We start from the raw sequence: 17,319 nt of genomic DNA, 5'->3' as shown, positions 1-17,319 counted from the left end.
ACTCCCTTCTGGGGACTGAGCTGTGATGAGCCCTCACCAGTGACGAACCCTCTTCTTCCTAGGCTTTAGATGAGTTTGCCACCAAGCTGATTCAGAACAACCACTACGCGATGGAAGATGTGGCCACCCGGCGAGACGCGGTGAGTGCACAGCTTCCTCACTAGCCTCCTTTCCATCCGTGGGTGTCCCTCCCAAGACAGGTCAGCTGGGGTGAGAGTGAAGACTCACAAGGGGGCCTTGCCTTCCAGCTGCTGAGCCGCCGCAATGCCCTGCATGAGAGAGCCATGTACCGCCGTGCCCAGCTTGCAGATTCCTTCCACCTGCAGCAGTTTTTCCGTGACTCTGATGAACTCAAGAGTTGGGTCAACGAGAAGATGAAAACAGCCACAGATGAAGCTTATAAAGTAAGATCCTGTCGGCAGTGTCATGTAGCCCTTGGTCTGTAAGCCAGACACCACGCTTACAAATAAATGTAGCTAAAGAAGGAGATTGGAAATTTCAAAACCATGCTACTGAATGAATGTAAGCTGGTGGTTTCATACGTCCCCTGTGAAGCTACGTGTGAGTGCAGTGCAGCGTAACTTGTCCTCAGGTGCGAGAGAGAACCTCTTTCTTGGCAGGACCCATCCAACCTACAAGGGAAAGTGCAGAAGCACCAGGCCTTTGAAGCCGAGCTCTCGGCAAACCAGAGCCGCATCGACGCCCTGGAGAAAGCCGGGCAGAAGCTGATTGATGTCAACCACTATGCCAAGGACGAGGTGGTGGCTCGGATGAATGAGGTCATCAGTCTGTGGAAGAAGCTGCTGGAGGCCACGGAGCTGAAAGGTGAGGGGAGGCATGCACGGGATTGTGGTGGGAGTTTAGAGAGTTAAGTGCTCGTCCCTAGTTCAGGTACTTGGGCCACCTAGGAGAGCTGCACCAGGTGACTGGGCACTGGGGCTCACTTCCTGAGGGAGTCAGCTGCGTGGGTGCCTAATGATGTGCAGGGTTGGCGAATGTGACTTTGTGTACTGGCTGGTGGGGGAGCCTGAGAGAGGAGGGGCTGATTTGGTCAGTGGGCCTGGTTGGCTGGGGCCTCATCACTAGAAGAGGTCAGCTGTGAGCCGAGGGCAGCTAACTGTTCGTCAGCACTTGACCCATGGGGCTCATTCCAGCTCCGCATCTGGAAGGCAGAGCTGAGTTGCAGTTTTCCTTTACCTTGTGATAGACGTGAAGCCGTCACTGAAACCCTGCCCCGTTGTGGTCCTTCCGAGAGGTGTCGCTGTTTACGAGCAGCGTTGGCAGAAAGGTGATACTCACAGACTCAACCTTGCCTCCTTGACCAGGCATAAAGCTCCGTGAGGCTAACCAGCAGCAGCAGTTTAACCGCAACGTTGAGGACATCGAGCTGTGGCTTTATGAAGTGGAAGGTCATCTGGCCTCGGACGACTATGGTAAAGACCTCACCAATGTCCAGAATCTCCAGAAGAAGCATGCCCTGCTGGAAGCTGACGTGGCAGCACACCAGGTACGGGCCCTGGATGTGGGGCCGTGGGCACGGGAGTGAGAGAGGCCAGTCAGCCAGTCATTTTCAGGGGGGATGAACTGTGTCGATGCCTTAGAGAATCGTGGATGTACCACTTCTGTTCAGGTTGGTCTGCTTGCCCTTGGAGCTTCCTGGGAGCCCAAAATGGGAAAAGGACAGCTGGAAGCGTACTCCAGGGTGTGGGGAAACAACTGTGTGTATTTTCTCAGTGTGTGAGCAAACCACACTTGAGGTAATAATGTCAGCCAAGGAACGTCCAGAACATACTCGGCCGGCCCCAGGCCAGGCTTTCAAGACTGTCCTTCCCGTCTCCAGGATCGCATCGACGGCATCACTATCCAAGCCCGCCAGTTCCAGGACGCGGGCCACTTTGATGCTGAAAACATCAAGAAGAAGCAGGAGGCCCTGGTAGCTCGCTATGAGGCACTCAAGGAGCCCATGGTTGCCCGGAAGCAGAAGCTGGCTGATTCCCTGCGATTGCAGCAGCTCTTCCGTGACGTCGAGGATGAGGAGACGTGGATTCGGGAGAAAGAACCCATTGCCGCCTCCACCAACAGAGGTCAGCCTACCTCCGTCAGATGGAAGTCCAGTTAGGAAAGGGCCTACCCTTACAGGAGGAGGGAGACCCATGTCTGAATGAGCAAAGTCAAGTTTCAGTTGAACTGGATTTTTAAGTGACACCATGGGGAAAGCTGAGAGTGACAGGGGTTGACTCTTCTTTTGATGACTTGGGAGTGGTTTCTCTTTCAGGCAAAGATTTAATTGGAGTCCAGAACCTGCTAAAGAAACACCAAGCCCTACAAGCAGAAATTGCTGGCCACGAGCCCCGCATCAAAGCAGTCACACAGAAGGGGAATGCCATGGTGGAGGAGGGTGAGTGTCATCGGGAGATGGCTTTGTTTTCATTTGTCGTGTCGCTCGCTGAGTGCACGGTCCTGGGTCAGGCTGGGCTAGGGGTTGAAGACCGTCCCTCCATCTCCTGACTGTAACCCTGACTAGTCCATAACCTTTCTGAGCCTGAACTCACTGCCGCCGCCTCCCCGGCCCCGCCACTTCTCAACTTCTCCCACAGTTGAGAAGACTAAATGAGGTCAGATACTGAGGAGCTTGAGACAGTGCCCAGCACTCAACGAGTCTCCATGACGGAGGGTCGGAGGGGGCTGTGGGTTTCATTGTTTGTTTATGATGACATCACTAATGCCAACTAGGGCCGTCTGCTTAGAGTCTAGACAGACATCATGGTCTGAGGAGATCTGTTAAAGGGTTGGAACCTGGGCCTCAGAAAACGGGGAACATGAAGGGACCTGGCTCCCTGGACATAGTGTCGCAGAGGCTGTGAGCGCTCAGAGGACCTTGTTTGTCCCCATGTTTCTCATTGTCCTCCCTCCCCTGCCTGCCCTACAGGCCATTTTGCCGCTGAGGACGTGAAGGCCAAGCTCCATGAACTGAACCAGAAGTGGGAGTCGCTGAAGTCCAAGGCCTCCCAGCGGCGGCAGGACCTGGAGGACTCGCTGCAGGCCCAGCAGTACTTCGCCGACGCCAACGAGGCCGAGTCCTGGATGCGGGAGAAGGAACCCATCGTGGGCAGCACCGACTACGGCAAAGATGAGGACTCGGCCGAGGTGATGCATACTGGGGGGGTACCAGGCTCGGCTTGGGGCAGGTTAGGAGAACAACCACGGGTGCAGGGTGCAGTCTCATGGCTTTTAAGGTGTTTGACCATCTCTTTCCATTTTTCTCTGGTAATTCTGTTATGCTTACAAAAGAGAGAAGGCAGCCTTGGCCTTCGTTAGCTGTGACCACGTCTCCGTTCTTATTTCATTTTTTCTGTATACATACGTGTACATAAGCACAGTTTTTTGTTAGTCATCTTTTTTGAATGGAATTCTTAAATTTTATTCATGAAGATCTAGGTGTAGCCGTGTGCCTGCCTTTTCTTGCCTGTCCTCACATAAACCGTCATGAGCTGAGTATGGACGCAACCTGATAGGATCTGGAACAGTAGGAAGCACGGAGGGTGGTGGGAAGGGGGATCCTGGAGGAGGGTGGCCGTGCCTGGCTGCCATTACCAGGAGCGCTCAATTCTCTGGCTGGATGGTGGGTCGCTGTACGTGTGATGATATTCTTTATGACCCTCATCTGTTTCAAGATCGCATAATGAAGTGTGGGTGAAAAGATAATAGAAAACATGATATTTCTTCACGTTAAGTGTTTATCAAATAAAGGGAGAGAAAGTGATCAAGTCACTGGGTAGCTAAACAGATTTCAGAAGCAGACGGCGTGTTGGAGAGGCAGAGGGGCTGCTCCTGGCTCCTTGCTCAGGGTCGCTATATGTGACTTGGATTTCAGGCTCTGCTAAAGAAGCACGAGGCTTTGATGTCGGATCTCAGCGCCTATGGCAGCAGCATCCAGGCCCTGCGAGAGCAGGCCCAGTCGTGCCGGGTAAGCGAGGCTTTTCCTGTCAGCACTTGTGAGATCCCAGGGGTTGGGTGGGGGCCAGGGAGTAGGGAGGCCAAAAGACCCAGATGCTGACAGCAGGTGGCATAATCATAGGTGATGTTCTTTTATTTATGTGTTTTTAGCTGTGTTGGTTCTTCATTGCTTCATGGTCTTTCTCTAGTTGCAGAAAGCAGGGGCTACTCTTCATTGTGGTACATAGGCTCTAGGGCGTGTGGGCTCAATAGTTGGGGTGCCCAGGCTCAACAGTTGAGTGAGTGCACAGGCTTAGTTTTTCCAAGGCATGTGGGATCTTCCTGGACCAGAGATCAAACCTGTGTCTCATGCATTGGCAGGCAGATTCTTAACCACTGACCCACCAGGGAAGCCCCCCCGTAGGTGACTTTCCTGTGACCTTAAAGGTCCCAGACAGCTGAGCTTTCTGAATCAGATCTTGTTGATAGCTTCAGAGAAGGACTGTCACTAGTGTATGTTTGGTGAATGTGGGTCTCCTGCTGAGGTTGGGATCTGCAGTGGCTGAGACGGCACTCTGGAGACATCCCGTAACTATGTTTGCCCTTCCTTTGGATTTTTAGCAACAAGTGGCCCCCATGGATGACGAGACTGGGAAGGAGCTGGTCTTGGCGCTCTATGACTATCAGGAGAAGAGTCCCCGAGAGGTCACCATGAAGAAAGGAGACATTCTCACCTTACTCAACAGCACCAACAAGGCAAGCACAGAGGATGACCGGGGATTGGTTTCCACGTATTGGGTGTTTTGGGAGCTTGTCTTTCTAGGATTAGGCTGGTTTAATACTTGAAGTTACTAGAGTTTTCAGGTCAGTCTCCCATGTCATGTGGGTTTACTGTTTTGCCTGTGATTGAGATGACCAGTCTGTTTCCATAAACATCTGAGAGCTAGGGTAGTGACTGTCACTCTCAAGGAGAGCTTTTTCATCATGGACCACTTCCAAGTGAAATTTTTTTCTCTTTTGAGCCAAAGTCTGCTTCTCTGTCATTGATACCTGTTGGTTCTAGACTGTAGGGCTGCAGCAGGGGGTTGAAGACAGACGCCAGCGTCACCCTGTAGGCCTCGCCTTCTCATCTTCTCCAAGTTCAGTGCTGCCTGGTTCATGAGTGATTCTTCCTTAACACATTCTGATTGACCGTGGCCTTGGAATGAGGCCATCATCTGACGAGCCCCCCAGGATTCTGCCCCCTGTCTTGCTGTAGGCTGAAGAAGTGTTAGGCACTGCCTCTTCCCAGCTGCTCGGCTCACCTGGTCGTGGGACTTTGAGGAAACTCTGACCGGTGTTGTTCTGCTGACTCTAAACCTAAATTAACTGCCTGGTCTGACTCTGGTTTACTCAAGAGCAGCCTCGTCCAGTAGAAGCTGTGGTGATGGCAGATTGTGTGTCTGTGTTGGCCCCACAGAAGCCACTAGTCACATGTGATCACGAAGGGCTTCAGAAGGTCCCAGAGCAGCTGAGGTTTTATTTAATTTCCTGAAGTATGGCTCGAGGCTGCCGTGTTAGCACAGTTCTGGAGCATCTGTACAAAGAGAAGGTGGCCTTCTTGCTCCAGTGAAGTCATGGCTGCTTTGCTTATGACCCTCCCCATACGCTGCAGGTCACGAGGGGACTGAAATTCCCATCTTCACATCAGGTGACTTTGGCACTGTCACTGAACCCTCATGCCATGACTGGAGCTCTTCTTCATGTGTGCACGCATGTGTGTACGGGCCTCCTTGGGTTCTCCCTCTGTCAGGGGAGGAATTTGGCTTGAAGACAGTCTCTTTTTCCCTGTAGGACTGGTGGAAAGTGGAAGTGAATGACCGGCAGGGCTTCGTGCCGGCCGCCTATGTGAAGAAGCTGGACCCCGCGCAGTCAGCCTCCCGGGAGAACCTCCTGGAAGAGCAGGGCAGCATCGCACTGCGGCAGGAGCAGATCGACAACCAGTAAGGGCCTCATGGGCGGCGGCGGAGGGCCAGCACAGGTCTGCGTCGTGTGGGGCTGAGTTGGAGGCCGCCCTGAGCTGAGGCTCCAGGGCAACTGCTCTCCCGGTACCCGTCTGCACTCGAAGGTGTACTCTTCCTCCCGTGCCCATGGCATAGCTTACCCACACAGCTCCATCCCTGACCCATCCTTTTTATTTCCTTTTGGTTTGTTGTTTTCCCTGTATTTGCCAGTTGCTTTTCCTAAATAATGTTTGCTAATTATCACATCTGGATCTTTGTTCTCCAATTCAGGAGGTGCTCTCTGAAATGGAGTTTTTAGCTGTTCTGTACCTCTTGAGCTCTGTCCTCTGCAAAAGGCTGCATAGAGTATGTTTCTCTACCATGTTTTTGTGCTCTGAGAGTGGAGTGTATTTTTTTAGGGAACAGCTCTGCACTCTTTCCTATGGCTAAGCTCCCTTAAAGACCCGTGTCCCTCTCTTAGGGCACATCTTACACCACTAATGAGATTTAAAGCTCTGGACACCTGGCAGATAGCCAGGAAGTACACGCTGGCGAGAGGTTGGAATGGTAGAACTTTTGACCCTGTTGATCCCTGCAGAGGTCAGTTTTTATACACTTACTGAAGCTTTCTGTTACTGCTAAGAATGAGAGATTTTGCCCTGGATCATAAATATGAGAGCAAAAAAGTGGACCAGACACCTGACTCCAGTTGCGTGTCAGCCCTCAGGAAAACCTCTTCCTTGGGGCGGTCACTGTACCCCTGGCCTGGCTCTGTGAAGCGACCAGTGTCTCTGGCCCAGAAACGTTTACTGCCTTAAGCATGGCAGACAGGAAAACAAAGGTGAAGTAACCCTCTCTTGTCATTGGATTTGATTTTCCTGCTCTTTCCTCACTGTGACTTCACTCCCGGCCTAGCCCGCTTTCAAGAGCTCTCAAATGACTCCGTCATTTCCCCCTTGAAGCGTCCGCTGTCCTGGCCCCCGTCGGAGCCGCTGCCTCCTACCCAGTGGATTAACCCACTAATCCGTGCGTGCTTTTGCTGTGCCCCCCTGTGCAGGACGCGCGTAACTAAGGAGGCCGGCAGCGTGTCTCTGCGTATGAAACAGGTGGAAGAACTGTGAGTAGGCCGGAAGCCCTGCCGAGCACCACCCGCCGCCCCTGTCCATCCTCCCTTCCCCGCTTCTCTTGAAGGCGCTCGCTGGTCAAGGAAGGCGAGGTGGCGGGAGGGCCCGTCTCTGGCAGCAGCTTTGGCTCACGAGGGAAGGGGTTTGGGTGAAGCCATGTCAGCTGTGGCCGCTTCTCTCGTTGGTGCTTCTGGGCAGAGCCATGCGTTCAGAGCCTGGTCGGTTCGCCTGCTGCTGGCTTTCGTGCTGGGCTAGCCACTGTTAGCAGCCCGGGCGGCCGGTACCCTAGTGCTCCTCTGTTGGCAGGAAACCAAATGCCTCTTAAAGTCTCTGATTCTTGGTAGCACGTTCCTGTCTTATTGCGCTTTTGGAAACTTAGATTCTACTCTAGATCTTTTTTCAACTTTCAACTCAGTTGTATTAGGTTTGCTGTTTCCATATCTGCAAGGATGCCAGGATTTCAGCCTTTTGTATTTTGGTTCCCAAGGGTTTGAGTGGTGTTGGATTCTTTATAAGAAACCCTCAGCTAACGAAATGTGCTTTTGTAATATCTCCTTCCAAAGTGGCCAAAACTTCCTGAGAAATAAGTATATTAACATTAGAAGCAGTAGGAATTCTCTACTGTTCCAGAGATACTAACGTCCTAAATGAGGCTGTTGTACAGCTCAGTGTGCCTTCCCCCACCACCTGGGGGCTGCTGGCAGAATCACGCGACAGGAGAACAGGCCCTCTGTGTCCACCGCGCCCAGCACGTCCATCCTCATCTGGCAGCTGCCGTCGCATGGAGCCTGTGTTGTGCTGAGCGCTTGGGTTTGGTCATGTGTGGTTGTGGTGTTGTCAGTGCATACGCGGCCCTGGGGGTAAGCGTGCCGGGCCGTCCCCGCCCCCCCACTGTGAACAGTGCAGTGTGTGCTTGTCCCAGAGGCTGTCCATGGGTCCTCGGGGCCTGCGTCTTCACCTGCTGTCTGATCTGCCACCACGGCATCATCCTTATCAACACACAGCCTTGGACCACCTCTCGAAGACCCTGGTGGTCTGCCTCCACAGGAAGCTAACCCGCCTTCCCTCCCTCCCTCTTGTCACCGTCTTGAATTACTTCAGGTACCATTCTCTGCTAGAACTGGGAGAGAAGCGTAAAGGCATGTTGGAGAAGAGCTGTAAGAAGTTCATGTTGTTCCGTGAAGCGAACGAGCTACAGCAGTGGATCAATGAGAAGGAAGCGGCCCTGACAAGTGAGGAGGTCGGTGCGGACTTGGAGCAGGTTGAAGTGCTGCAGAAGAAGTTTGACGACTTCCAGAAGGTACAGGACGTCTTGCACCTGAGCGGAAAATTGTTCAAAGATTTGGATCTCTTGACATTTGACTGTGGATTTCTGGAATGAAAATTACAGAGATTATATTTTTCTGTCTCTATAGCCATTTTTAAACAAGTTTAATCATAACTTTTCTTGCACCCAGTGTAGTTCTGAGAAGACATCAATATGTGCAGTTTTCTCTATGTGTTGTTCTAAGAACTTTCCTAATCTATCATACAAAAATGTGTAAAAGTAGTTTTTCCAATTAGAGTTAAATTCACATAACATTGGGCTTCTCTAGTGGCTCAGTTGGTCTCCTGCAACACAGGAGACCCAGGTTCAATCCCTGGGTTGGGAAGATCCCCTGGAGAAGGGAATGACTACCCACTCCATTATTCTTTCTTGGAGAATCCCATGGGTAGAGGAGCCTGGCGGGCTACAGTCCATGGAGTCACAAAGAGGCAGATATGACTGAGCGACTTTCCCTTTGACGTAACATACAGTTAACTATATTAAAGGATATAGTTCAGAAGCATTTGGTTCGTTCACAGTGTTCTATTACCATCACTTCTGTCTATTTCCAAAACATTATCACTTAGAAAGGAGACCACAGACCCATGAAGCAGCCTCTCCTTACCCCGCTCCCCACCTCCACACCAGCACTTGGCAAACACTAAGCTGCTTTTTGTCTCTGAATATGTGTGTCCTGGATATTTCATATAAATGGAATCACATATTATGTTACTTTGTGACTAAGGGCTTCACAGAGTGTTTTGAAAGTCTTATCATTGTAGATGGATCAGTGATCTTTTACTGTTTATCGGCTAACGCTCTGTGCTGTATATATATATACACCACATCTTCTGTATCCATTTCTCCAGTTTAAAAATACTCTTGTGGGACTTGCCTGGCCAGCCAGCGGTTAAGACTGTGCTTCCAGTGCAGGGGGTACGGGTTTGATCCCTGATCAGCAGCGTTCCAGATGCCTGCGTACTGTGGCCAGGAAGCATATGTATATTCTTATGACCAGTTCAGTTGGGTCAGGGGGGGTGCCTCTCTCCTGTAGTGGCAAGCTTTAAAATTTCATCACATTTTTAACATGTGTCCTCTCCCCTACAAAGGAAGGTTTTAAAAAAATTTACAACTAGAATAGTTTTTCGTTAACTACAGTTAGCAGACAGGCTATTTCCAGTATCATGAAGTTTTCTTACTTCTTCAATAGCAGCAAGCAGGATTTTCTGATTTAGGTCACTGTCAAGGAGTAGAAAAACTGCTTATGGGGACACCTGTCAGAAATTTATGGATTCAGGCCATAGTTCATGAGTATCTGTGGTCCTCCTTTGGATTGCTGTTGTGAGTTCTAGTTACGTTGTCTTTGTTCTTTGAAGGATCTCAAGGCCAATGAGTCACGGCTGAAGGACATTAACAAGGTGGCTGAAGACCTGGAGTCGGAAGGTCTGATGGCGGAGGAGGTGCAGGCCGTGCAGCAGCAGGTGAGGGTCTGGCTCCTGCGTGGAGCCTGCTCGGGAGCAGCTTGGCTTCCCCCTTTGCCTGTGTTGTAGCCCAGCTCGCGTGCCCCGTAGTGCACAGTGTGGCCAGGGTGCGGGCTCTCCATGTGACCTGCACTGTCTTGTTTACCTTTTACCAGAGGGAAAAACAGGTCTCTTTCTTAGGCCCCTCAAGTATCATGGCAGTTATTGACTCTTTTTTTAGGCCTTAACTGGTAACAAATTCATGAAGTTCCTTAAATAAATGAAAGGTTCTGTGTAGAAACACTTGGTCACCTTGTGGACTTTTAATAGTTCCTCTGGCCAGTCACATTGCCTGTCTCTCTGTAATCTCTCCCATGCCTCCAGTTTGACTTGACAGTGGTAGGTGTTACTGATGTATCCTCTAATAATGTGATTGTCTCCTTCTCTGCTTGTAGGAGGTGTATGGCGCGATGCCCAGGGTAAGTGTCAGATGCCCAGTCTATAACTTGAACTTGAGGATTAACTCTTGGGAAGAGTATACAGTCAAGAATCCCATAAAGATTTCTGTTCTTGAACCTGGAGAGATGCTTTTTGTGTGTAAAAGCCTGTGCAAAAGAAATAAGTTGATTTGTCATTTTCCAAAAACCAAAAAGTTTTTCTCTGTCTGGTTTCTTAGAACTTTTTCCCCAGCAGTTACCTAGGCTTATTTATCCCTTTTCAAAGAATCCTCTGAGAATGGTATAAAGAGAAGCTGGAAATTTTATTGAATTTCCTCATTCTCTCCATTTCTCCTACTGCATTTTAAAAAAAGAGAGACTTATTCTCTCCTGTTGGATTGCTTCATTTCCCTCAACCAGCCCTGCAGTTTGCTGCCAGCCAGTGATAAGTTCTGACTTGCAGCGGGGAACACTGTTCTGATTTCTCTGAACTTCCCATCATTCAGAGGAAAAGCTGATGCAGCTTTGTTTTGTGCTCAGTTTTTTGGCTGCCTAAATTCCTCGTTTTTTCTTTGAATAGGATGAATCTGATTCCAAGACAGCCTCCCCATGGAAGGTAAGAGTTTCTTTGCAAATTGTTAATTGCAGAGGTTTTCCAGGACCGGAGATGCTTTGTGTCCTTTTCTAGTGTGCCTGTTTCTGAGTAGTTAGGCTTGTCCGACTGAGCCCGTGGTCATTTCTGGCCTTGTGTGGCCTGGTGTCTTTCTGACCCTGGTGTTAATATTCTTTGAATCGGTCATGTCTTGAAATGTGATGATTAATAACACAGAAGCAGCATGTGTTGCTGCAGATGCTCAGCACAAGTTCAGGTAGGGGTCGAGCTTGTCACACACAGTCTCTGACAGAGTGTACAGTTGGCCATGCATGTTTAGATTCTACCAACCAGCAATTGAAAATGCTAGCATTTAATCTATGGTTGGTTGAATCCAAGGATTCAGAACCTGAGCATACAGGGCTCCAGCTCTGAGGGACTTGAGCATCCATGGATTTTAGTACCTTAGGGGATCCTGGGACCCTTCCGCCTTAAGTACCAAGGGTACGGGGATGACTGCATTTTGCAGAGGTCACACTGCATAGTGAGGCGTGGTCCCACCAGTAGGACTGCAGCCCAAAAGGACATGACACGAAGATGAAAAGGGGAGAAAACTTTCTTCTCAACATCTGCCTGACTGCTTTCTCCTGGTGCCTAAGAAAGGCTTGATGGAAAGTCCACGTCCTGAGGAGAGAGAGATGTTTGCAAGCTGCAGTAGACATTGTTCCACAGGGACTGGGATGGTGCTTAGCCAAGGTGGACGTAACTCTGACCAACAGGACCAGGGAGCTTTCTCATTTGTAGTGCTTATAGCCGTGATTATGGAACTAGCTGCTCAATGCCAATTGGAGCATCTTTCCTCCTGACTCAGCTCTTCAGGAATATGTCCCGTAAGTTACAGACAAGCTGGAAAAAGCAGATTTCTTCATGAAGTCATACCTTCCTAAAATATAAAGCATGAAAACCTAAAAACAGGCTCTCACACCGGTCCCTCCTTTGGTACTTCCCGGCCCTGCCACCTGGCTTGTTGTGGGGACCTAGGTTGAAAGGGATTTGTTTCTTTGGCCTCCTTATCTCTCCAGGCTCTGACCATTGTGCTTATTAAATAGACTGCAAATTGCTTGGAAAGATGCATGTTTCCTTTTATTCCGCTTTCTCATTTTTTCTGCGTCTTAATTTCCTTACATAACAAAATTTAGTCATTGGTGTCATGAATGGGCAGCATACTTAGCTATCTGACATCTGGTAGTTTGCCAGAGTTTTTCTGGTAACAGGTATTTTTTCAGAAATACATGTCAGATGACTTGATAAACACCAGTACTTCCTGATTCTGAAAAGAATGGGAAACAATGTGTGTCTGCTTTCTGACCCCTGTACACACCCACACTGGTTGAAAACATCATCTGGGTGTGTCCCTGGAACATTTGAGGAGCCTGACTTCCCTGCATACACACTCGGCTCCTTCTTTTTGTTATATTCTTGAGGATTGCAGGCCTCACATGCCTGCCAAGTAGGGTTTCTGTCTGATTAAGCCAGGTTGGCTCTCAGAGCCCAAGGGGCACGATGTTTAAAAGCGACGTTGATGAGAGGGAGCCAGCTCATCAGTGTCTTTTCCTTCTCACCCAGTAAGGTGGTCTCCCTCAGTTCAAGGGGCCACTGTGAGAAGGAGCAGCGATCCAGTAACCGAAAATAGAAACGAAGTTATTGGTGCACTTGAGTGTTTAAATAGTCTCAGCTGCCAGCATTTCTTCCATTGACTGTGTTTTCTGGACTCTTCTCCTGTAGTAGGAACAAGAGAAAGACACCAGTCAGTAGTCTTTGAGTCTCTTTTCTCTGTCCAGTCAACTGTTTTAATTGTGGTTTCCACTGTTCTTTTACTCTTTGTGTAAAATTAATCATTGAGTTGGATGTGATTGTGGACTTGGGTTTCTGCCTGTCTTTCTCCTTGTTGGTACTTTCTTGCTGCTCTGTTCAGAAATTTGACAGTATTCTTTTACAATCATTTGATAGACAATTTGGCCCTAATTAATGGCACTTGCATCTCAGATTTCTCTTGTAATCAGCAGACACGTGATTAGTTTGCTCTTCTGCTTCCCTCCCCTCATAGTCTGCTCGCCTGATGGTTCACACCGTGGCCACCTTTAATTCCATCAAGGTAAGACACCAGGGCAGCTTCCCTGGTCCTCCCTGGTCTCGTTCCTCATGTCCTGCTCCCGTCTTCAGCAAGGCTCTTGTCCTCACGAGTTGTGTGGGCTATAGCAATTGTTACTCTCCTGGCTCCAAGGGTGTCCTGGTCACTGTTACTCTCTGTGTGCAGCAGGAGTTGTGATCAGCTTACACAGTCCTGCTTGTGCCTCCAGGAGGGCTGGGAGCTGTGGGGAGCATGTTATCCGGAAGGCAGTGAAGTCCTTTCCTCACTCCTTTTGGGCCAGTTTGTCTTCTGAGTACAGGGTTCTGCAGCCACGCTGTGCTCAGGCTGCTTCCCCCTCCCAGTGGTGCCGCCAAGATCAGTCTGGGGTGGCAAACGTGGGGCTGTGTCCGCTCGGCAGTTGTTCCAAAGCTGATGCTGTGAGGCAGGCACCAGGCTAGGCGCTGAGATGAGGACAGATCAGCCTCCTGTCTCCTGCCGCTTCCACAGCCATTCCAAGCCGGGTGCAGGTGGAGTGTTTACACCGTGGGGCCTGGCAAGCTGTAGCCAGATCTGACTTTCTGGACTTTGGCTATCATGGTGTGCTCACCGATTGAACTCAGAAGGTCGGAACAAGGAAGTCCTCAGTGCCCCAGGCTTTCCTTTCTTGTGAAGCCACTAGGCCTCTGGTTCTGCCCTTTTCCCGGAGTCAGGTGTGGGCTAATGCCTCATGTCCTCGACAGGAGCTCAACGAGCGCTGGCGGTCCCTGCAGCAGCTGGCTGAGGAGCGGAGCCAACTCCTGGGCAGTGCCCACGAAGTGCAGCGGTTCCACAGGTGAGGGGTGGCTCCACGGGCAGGAGTGGTCCTGTGGCAGTGGGGGGTGGGCTCTACAGGTGAGGGGCAGCCTGGGCTGGCAGGAGAAAGAGCCGGCAACGATCAGGCTCGCCTTGGCTGGATCTTGTTCTTGCTGGTGCTCTGGCATTTGATGGATGCTCAGTCAGTACTGCTGAATGGGTGGACTTGTGCTCTGTGCCATTTAGAGCACAGTTGGGGGGCTGCTAACAGGTGCCAGTGAAACACACCGGGGTCAAGGCAGCCATACTCGGCACTCATGAATGTGAACGTGCGTCTTACGTACAGAGATGCTGACGAAACCAAAGAGTGGATCGAAGAGAAGAACCAGGCTCTGAACACAGACAACTATGGCCACGACCTGGCCAGTGTCCAGGCCCTGCAGCGCAAGCACGAGGGTTTCGAGAGGGACCTCGCGGCCCTTGGCGACAAGGTGAGAGGCGGCGGACGGACACAGAGCTGGCTTTCCTCGATTCTGCCGGAGGCCACGCTCCCCCCTTCCCCATCTCTCACCTCTTTCTTCCCCAGGTGAACTCGCTCGGGGAGACAGCCGAGCGCCTGATCCAGTCCCACCCCGAGTCTGCAGAGGACCTGCAGGAGAAGTGCACCGAGCTGAACCAGGCGTGGAGCAGCCTGGGCAAGCGTGCCGACCAGCGCAAGGCCAAACTGGGAGATTCCCATGACCTGCAGCGCTTCCTCAGCGACTTCCGGTGAGAAGCAGGCTCAGGCCAGAGGCCTTTCTAGCTGGATGAAATGCATGTGTAGGCTGAACATGTCTCAGGTTTGATCCTGGGAATTCCTTGGTGGTCCAGTGGTTAGGACCTGGTGCTTTCACTGGTGAGGGCCCAGGTTCAGTTCCTGCTTGGGGAACTGAGATCCTGGAAGCTGCACGATGTGGCCAGGAAAGAAAAAAGATTTCATCCTAAAGAAAGGCATTTGTATTTGAAGCTGTAGGAGATTTTACTCCAGCTATTTGTCTATGTTAGCTTCTGTTATTCTGTAGAGCGGAAGATCTTATATTCCGGTTTGTTCTTTCTCTGAGGAATTATTGATTTTTTTAAGTTATTAATTCAGTAAGACCAGAGGTTTCGAAATACTTTACTCAGAGCTCTAGCCCCATTCAATGGATTAATCCCAAATAACTTTCTGAGATAAGACTTAGGGAGTCCTCTCTTTTCCTGGGCAGAAGACCCGCTTGCCAGGGAATGTAACAGCCATTCCTCTGTGGCTCTGGTTTCCAGGGACCTCATGTCTTGGATCAATGGAATCCGAGGTCTGGTGTCCTCGGACGAGCTAGCCAAGGATGTCACCGGAGCTGAGGCCCTGCTGGAGCGACACCAGGTGGGTCGGCCTGCTGAGCAACGCATACGTGGTGACCCTGCCAGGCCAGGAGGACTTTAGTGGTTGACGTGAGAGTGGGCAGCTCCTCCTGCCAGTTACCTAATCCCTCCCCTCCTCTTGGCAGGAACACCGGACAGAAATTGATGCCAGAGCTGGCACTTTCCAGGCATTCGAGCAGTTTGGGCAGCAGTTGTTGGCTCATGGGCACTACGCCAGCCCCGAGATCAAGGAGAAGCTCGATGTTCTAGACCAGGAGCGTGCAGACCTGGAGAAAGCCTGGGTCCAGCGCAGGATGATGCTGGATCAGTGCCTTGAATTGCAGGTACCTGCGCTGGATGGTAGCTTCCTGTTTGCCACAGGATTTCAGACCAGGTGTTTTGTGCCAGAGGCCCCTTGTCTCCTCACCTTCCTCTCCCCTTCTTTAGTTGTTCCATCGGGACTGCGAGCAGGCTGAGAACTGGATGGCTGCCCGGGAGGCCTTCCTGAACACAGAAGACAAAGGGGACTCGCTCGACAGCGTGGAGGCTCTGATCAAAAAACATGAGGACTTTGACAAAGCAATTAATGTCCAGGTAGGGGCTTCCCCAGTGGCTCAGTGGTAAAGAATCCACCTGCTGTGCGGGAGCCTGGTTTGACCCCTGGGTCGGGAAGATCCTCCAGAGGAGGAAATGGCAACCCACTGCAGTATTCTTCTCTGGAAAATCCCACGGACAGAGGGGTCTGGTGGGCTACAGTCCATGGGGTCGTAAAGAGTCAGATACAACTGAGCAACTAAACAAGAGCAACAAGGCCTTTGTACCTTAATCCTGAATCTGGGTTTTCCCAGATTGATGTCTTCTCTCTCTGTTGGCTTATTCTCCTTTCCCACTCTCAATGATTCGAACAAAAGATAGTTTCTCTTTGCTGAACTCAGCTGGAGAGCTTTGGCAACTTCCTCGAGTTAGAATACTTGGTGGTGGGAATTCCTGGTGGCGCAGTGGATAGGAATCTGCCTATGAATACAGAGGATGTGGGTTTACTCCCTGGTCTGGAAGATTCATGCCGTGGAGCAGCTAAGTCCACCAGTTGCAATTACTGAGCCTATGGCCTGTGTGCCACAGCTGCTGAAGCTTGAGCGCCTGGAGTCTTGTGCTCCGCAACAAGAGAAGTGACTGCAATGAGAAGCCCACACACAACTAGAGAAAACCCGCATGCAGCAACAAAGACCCAGCACAGCCAGAAATACATGAATAAAGTACTTGGTGTTGACTACACAGGAAGCAGTGTAGTCCCCACTGGGTCCAGTGCAAGCCTGTGCAGTCTAGAAAAAGTGACATACATAAGTAGTTTCTTTAAACTTTATATATAAATTCTGGCATTTTAAAGATTTTGATAATAGATGCCACAAGGGAAATTTTTTATAGTGAAAGGGAAGAAAAACAAATTTATGGATAGGTTAGTGCATATATGAACATGAACCATAAAGTTGCAAAAGTCTTTGGGTTATAAACCGTTTCTTGAAAATCTGACGATCTTTTTCTGTGAAGCCTAAATTTTTTTCGCCACTCCTTGAGTCATGCAGGATCTTAGTTCCCCTACCAGGGGTTGAACCTGTGCCCTCTGCATTGGAAGCATAGAGTCTTAACCACAGGACCGCCCAGGAATTAATTCCCTGTGAAGCCCAGTTTCCCTTCTCCAGTGGACTACATTTCATGTGTGATGAAGTCTAGTTTCATTTGTGATGTCTGCTGGGGTTCAAACCCTGGCCCCACCCCAGCGTGACCTGGCACCTCTTGAGTTAAACTCTACTCTAATGATGATTGAAATCAAGCTTTCCTCTGGCTTTTTTACACTCCTGCTTCTAAAGTGTCGGTGTATTCTGATCCTGTCACCAGCTAGTCACCCAAAATAACCATTCTCTTCTCGGACCTGCAGTCATCTTGCCCGCCCTGACCTCACAATTCTCTTTGCCGACAGGAGGAGAAGATTGCTGCCCTGCAGTCCTTTGCTGACCAGCTTATTGCTGGTGGCCACTACGCCAAAGGTGACATCTCCAGCCGGCGCAATGAGGTTCTGGACAGGTGGGTGGTCGGTGCAGCTGATGGGTCCTGCTGCACTTGTGCGAGAGCCCCGGCCTGACTACCTCTGTGGGGTGCTCACCTTTGCTCTCGGTTCCACCTT

At 50.5% G+C, this 17,319-nt stretch overlaps 1 protein-coding gene across 6 annotated transcripts in view; it reads left to right on the top strand.

Moving 5' to 3' along the window:
* Positions 1-17,319, top strand: part of SPTAN1 (spectrin alpha, non-erythrocytic 1) — a 58,810-nt gene that overhangs the window by 22,658 nt on the left and 18,833 nt on the right. For 3 of the 6 annotated variants that reach the window (XM_088841111.1, XM_088841110.1, XM_055401145.2), the window contains exons 13-35: positions 63-140; positions 249-404; positions 621-825; positions 1,326-1,507; positions 1,841-2,084; positions 2,276-2,398; positions 2,930-3,147; positions 3,875-3,967; positions 4,558-4,692; positions 5,770-5,918; positions 6,976-7,035; positions 8,144-8,342; positions 9,725-9,829; positions 10,264-10,287; positions 10,826-10,861; positions 12,945-12,992; positions 13,709-13,800; positions 14,107-14,251; positions 14,347-14,528; positions 15,060-15,159; positions 15,284-15,481; positions 15,585-15,731; positions 17,116-17,219. In XM_088841111.1, the coding sequence (XP_088697237.1) occupies positions 63-140; positions 249-404; positions 621-825; positions 1,326-1,507; positions 1,841-2,084; positions 2,276-2,398; positions 2,930-3,147; positions 3,875-3,967; positions 4,558-4,692; positions 5,770-5,918; positions 6,976-7,035; positions 8,144-8,342; positions 9,725-9,829; positions 10,264-10,287; positions 10,826-10,861; positions 12,945-12,992; positions 13,709-13,800; positions 14,107-14,251; positions 14,347-14,528; positions 15,060-15,159; positions 15,284-15,481; positions 15,585-15,731; positions 17,116-17,219 (3,023 nt within the window). The remainder of the gene's footprint in view (positions 1-62; positions 141-248; positions 405-620; positions 826-1,325; positions 1,508-1,840; positions 2,085-2,275; positions 2,399-2,929; positions 3,148-3,874; positions 3,968-4,557; positions 4,693-5,769; positions 5,919-6,975; positions 7,036-8,143; positions 8,343-9,724; positions 9,830-10,263; positions 10,288-10,825; positions 10,862-12,944; positions 12,993-13,708; positions 13,801-14,106; positions 14,252-14,346; positions 14,529-15,059; positions 15,160-15,283; positions 15,482-15,584; positions 15,732-17,115; positions 17,220-17,319) is intronic. The other 3 variants (XM_088841113.1, XM_055401151.2, XM_088841112.1) reach the window with 2 other exon arrangements.

The sequence above is a fragment of the Moschus berezovskii genome, chromosome 11 (genome assembly GCF_049115385.1).
Source record: "Moschus berezovskii isolate FMDL1 chromosome 11, NW_MosBer_1.0, whole genome shotgun sequence".
NCBI classification, from domain to species: Eukaryota; Metazoa; Chordata; class Mammalia; order Artiodactyla; family Moschidae; genus Moschus; species Moschus berezovskii.
Note: the sequence above shows the minus strand (reverse complement) of the source record. Positions and strands in the feature narration are given on the sequence as shown.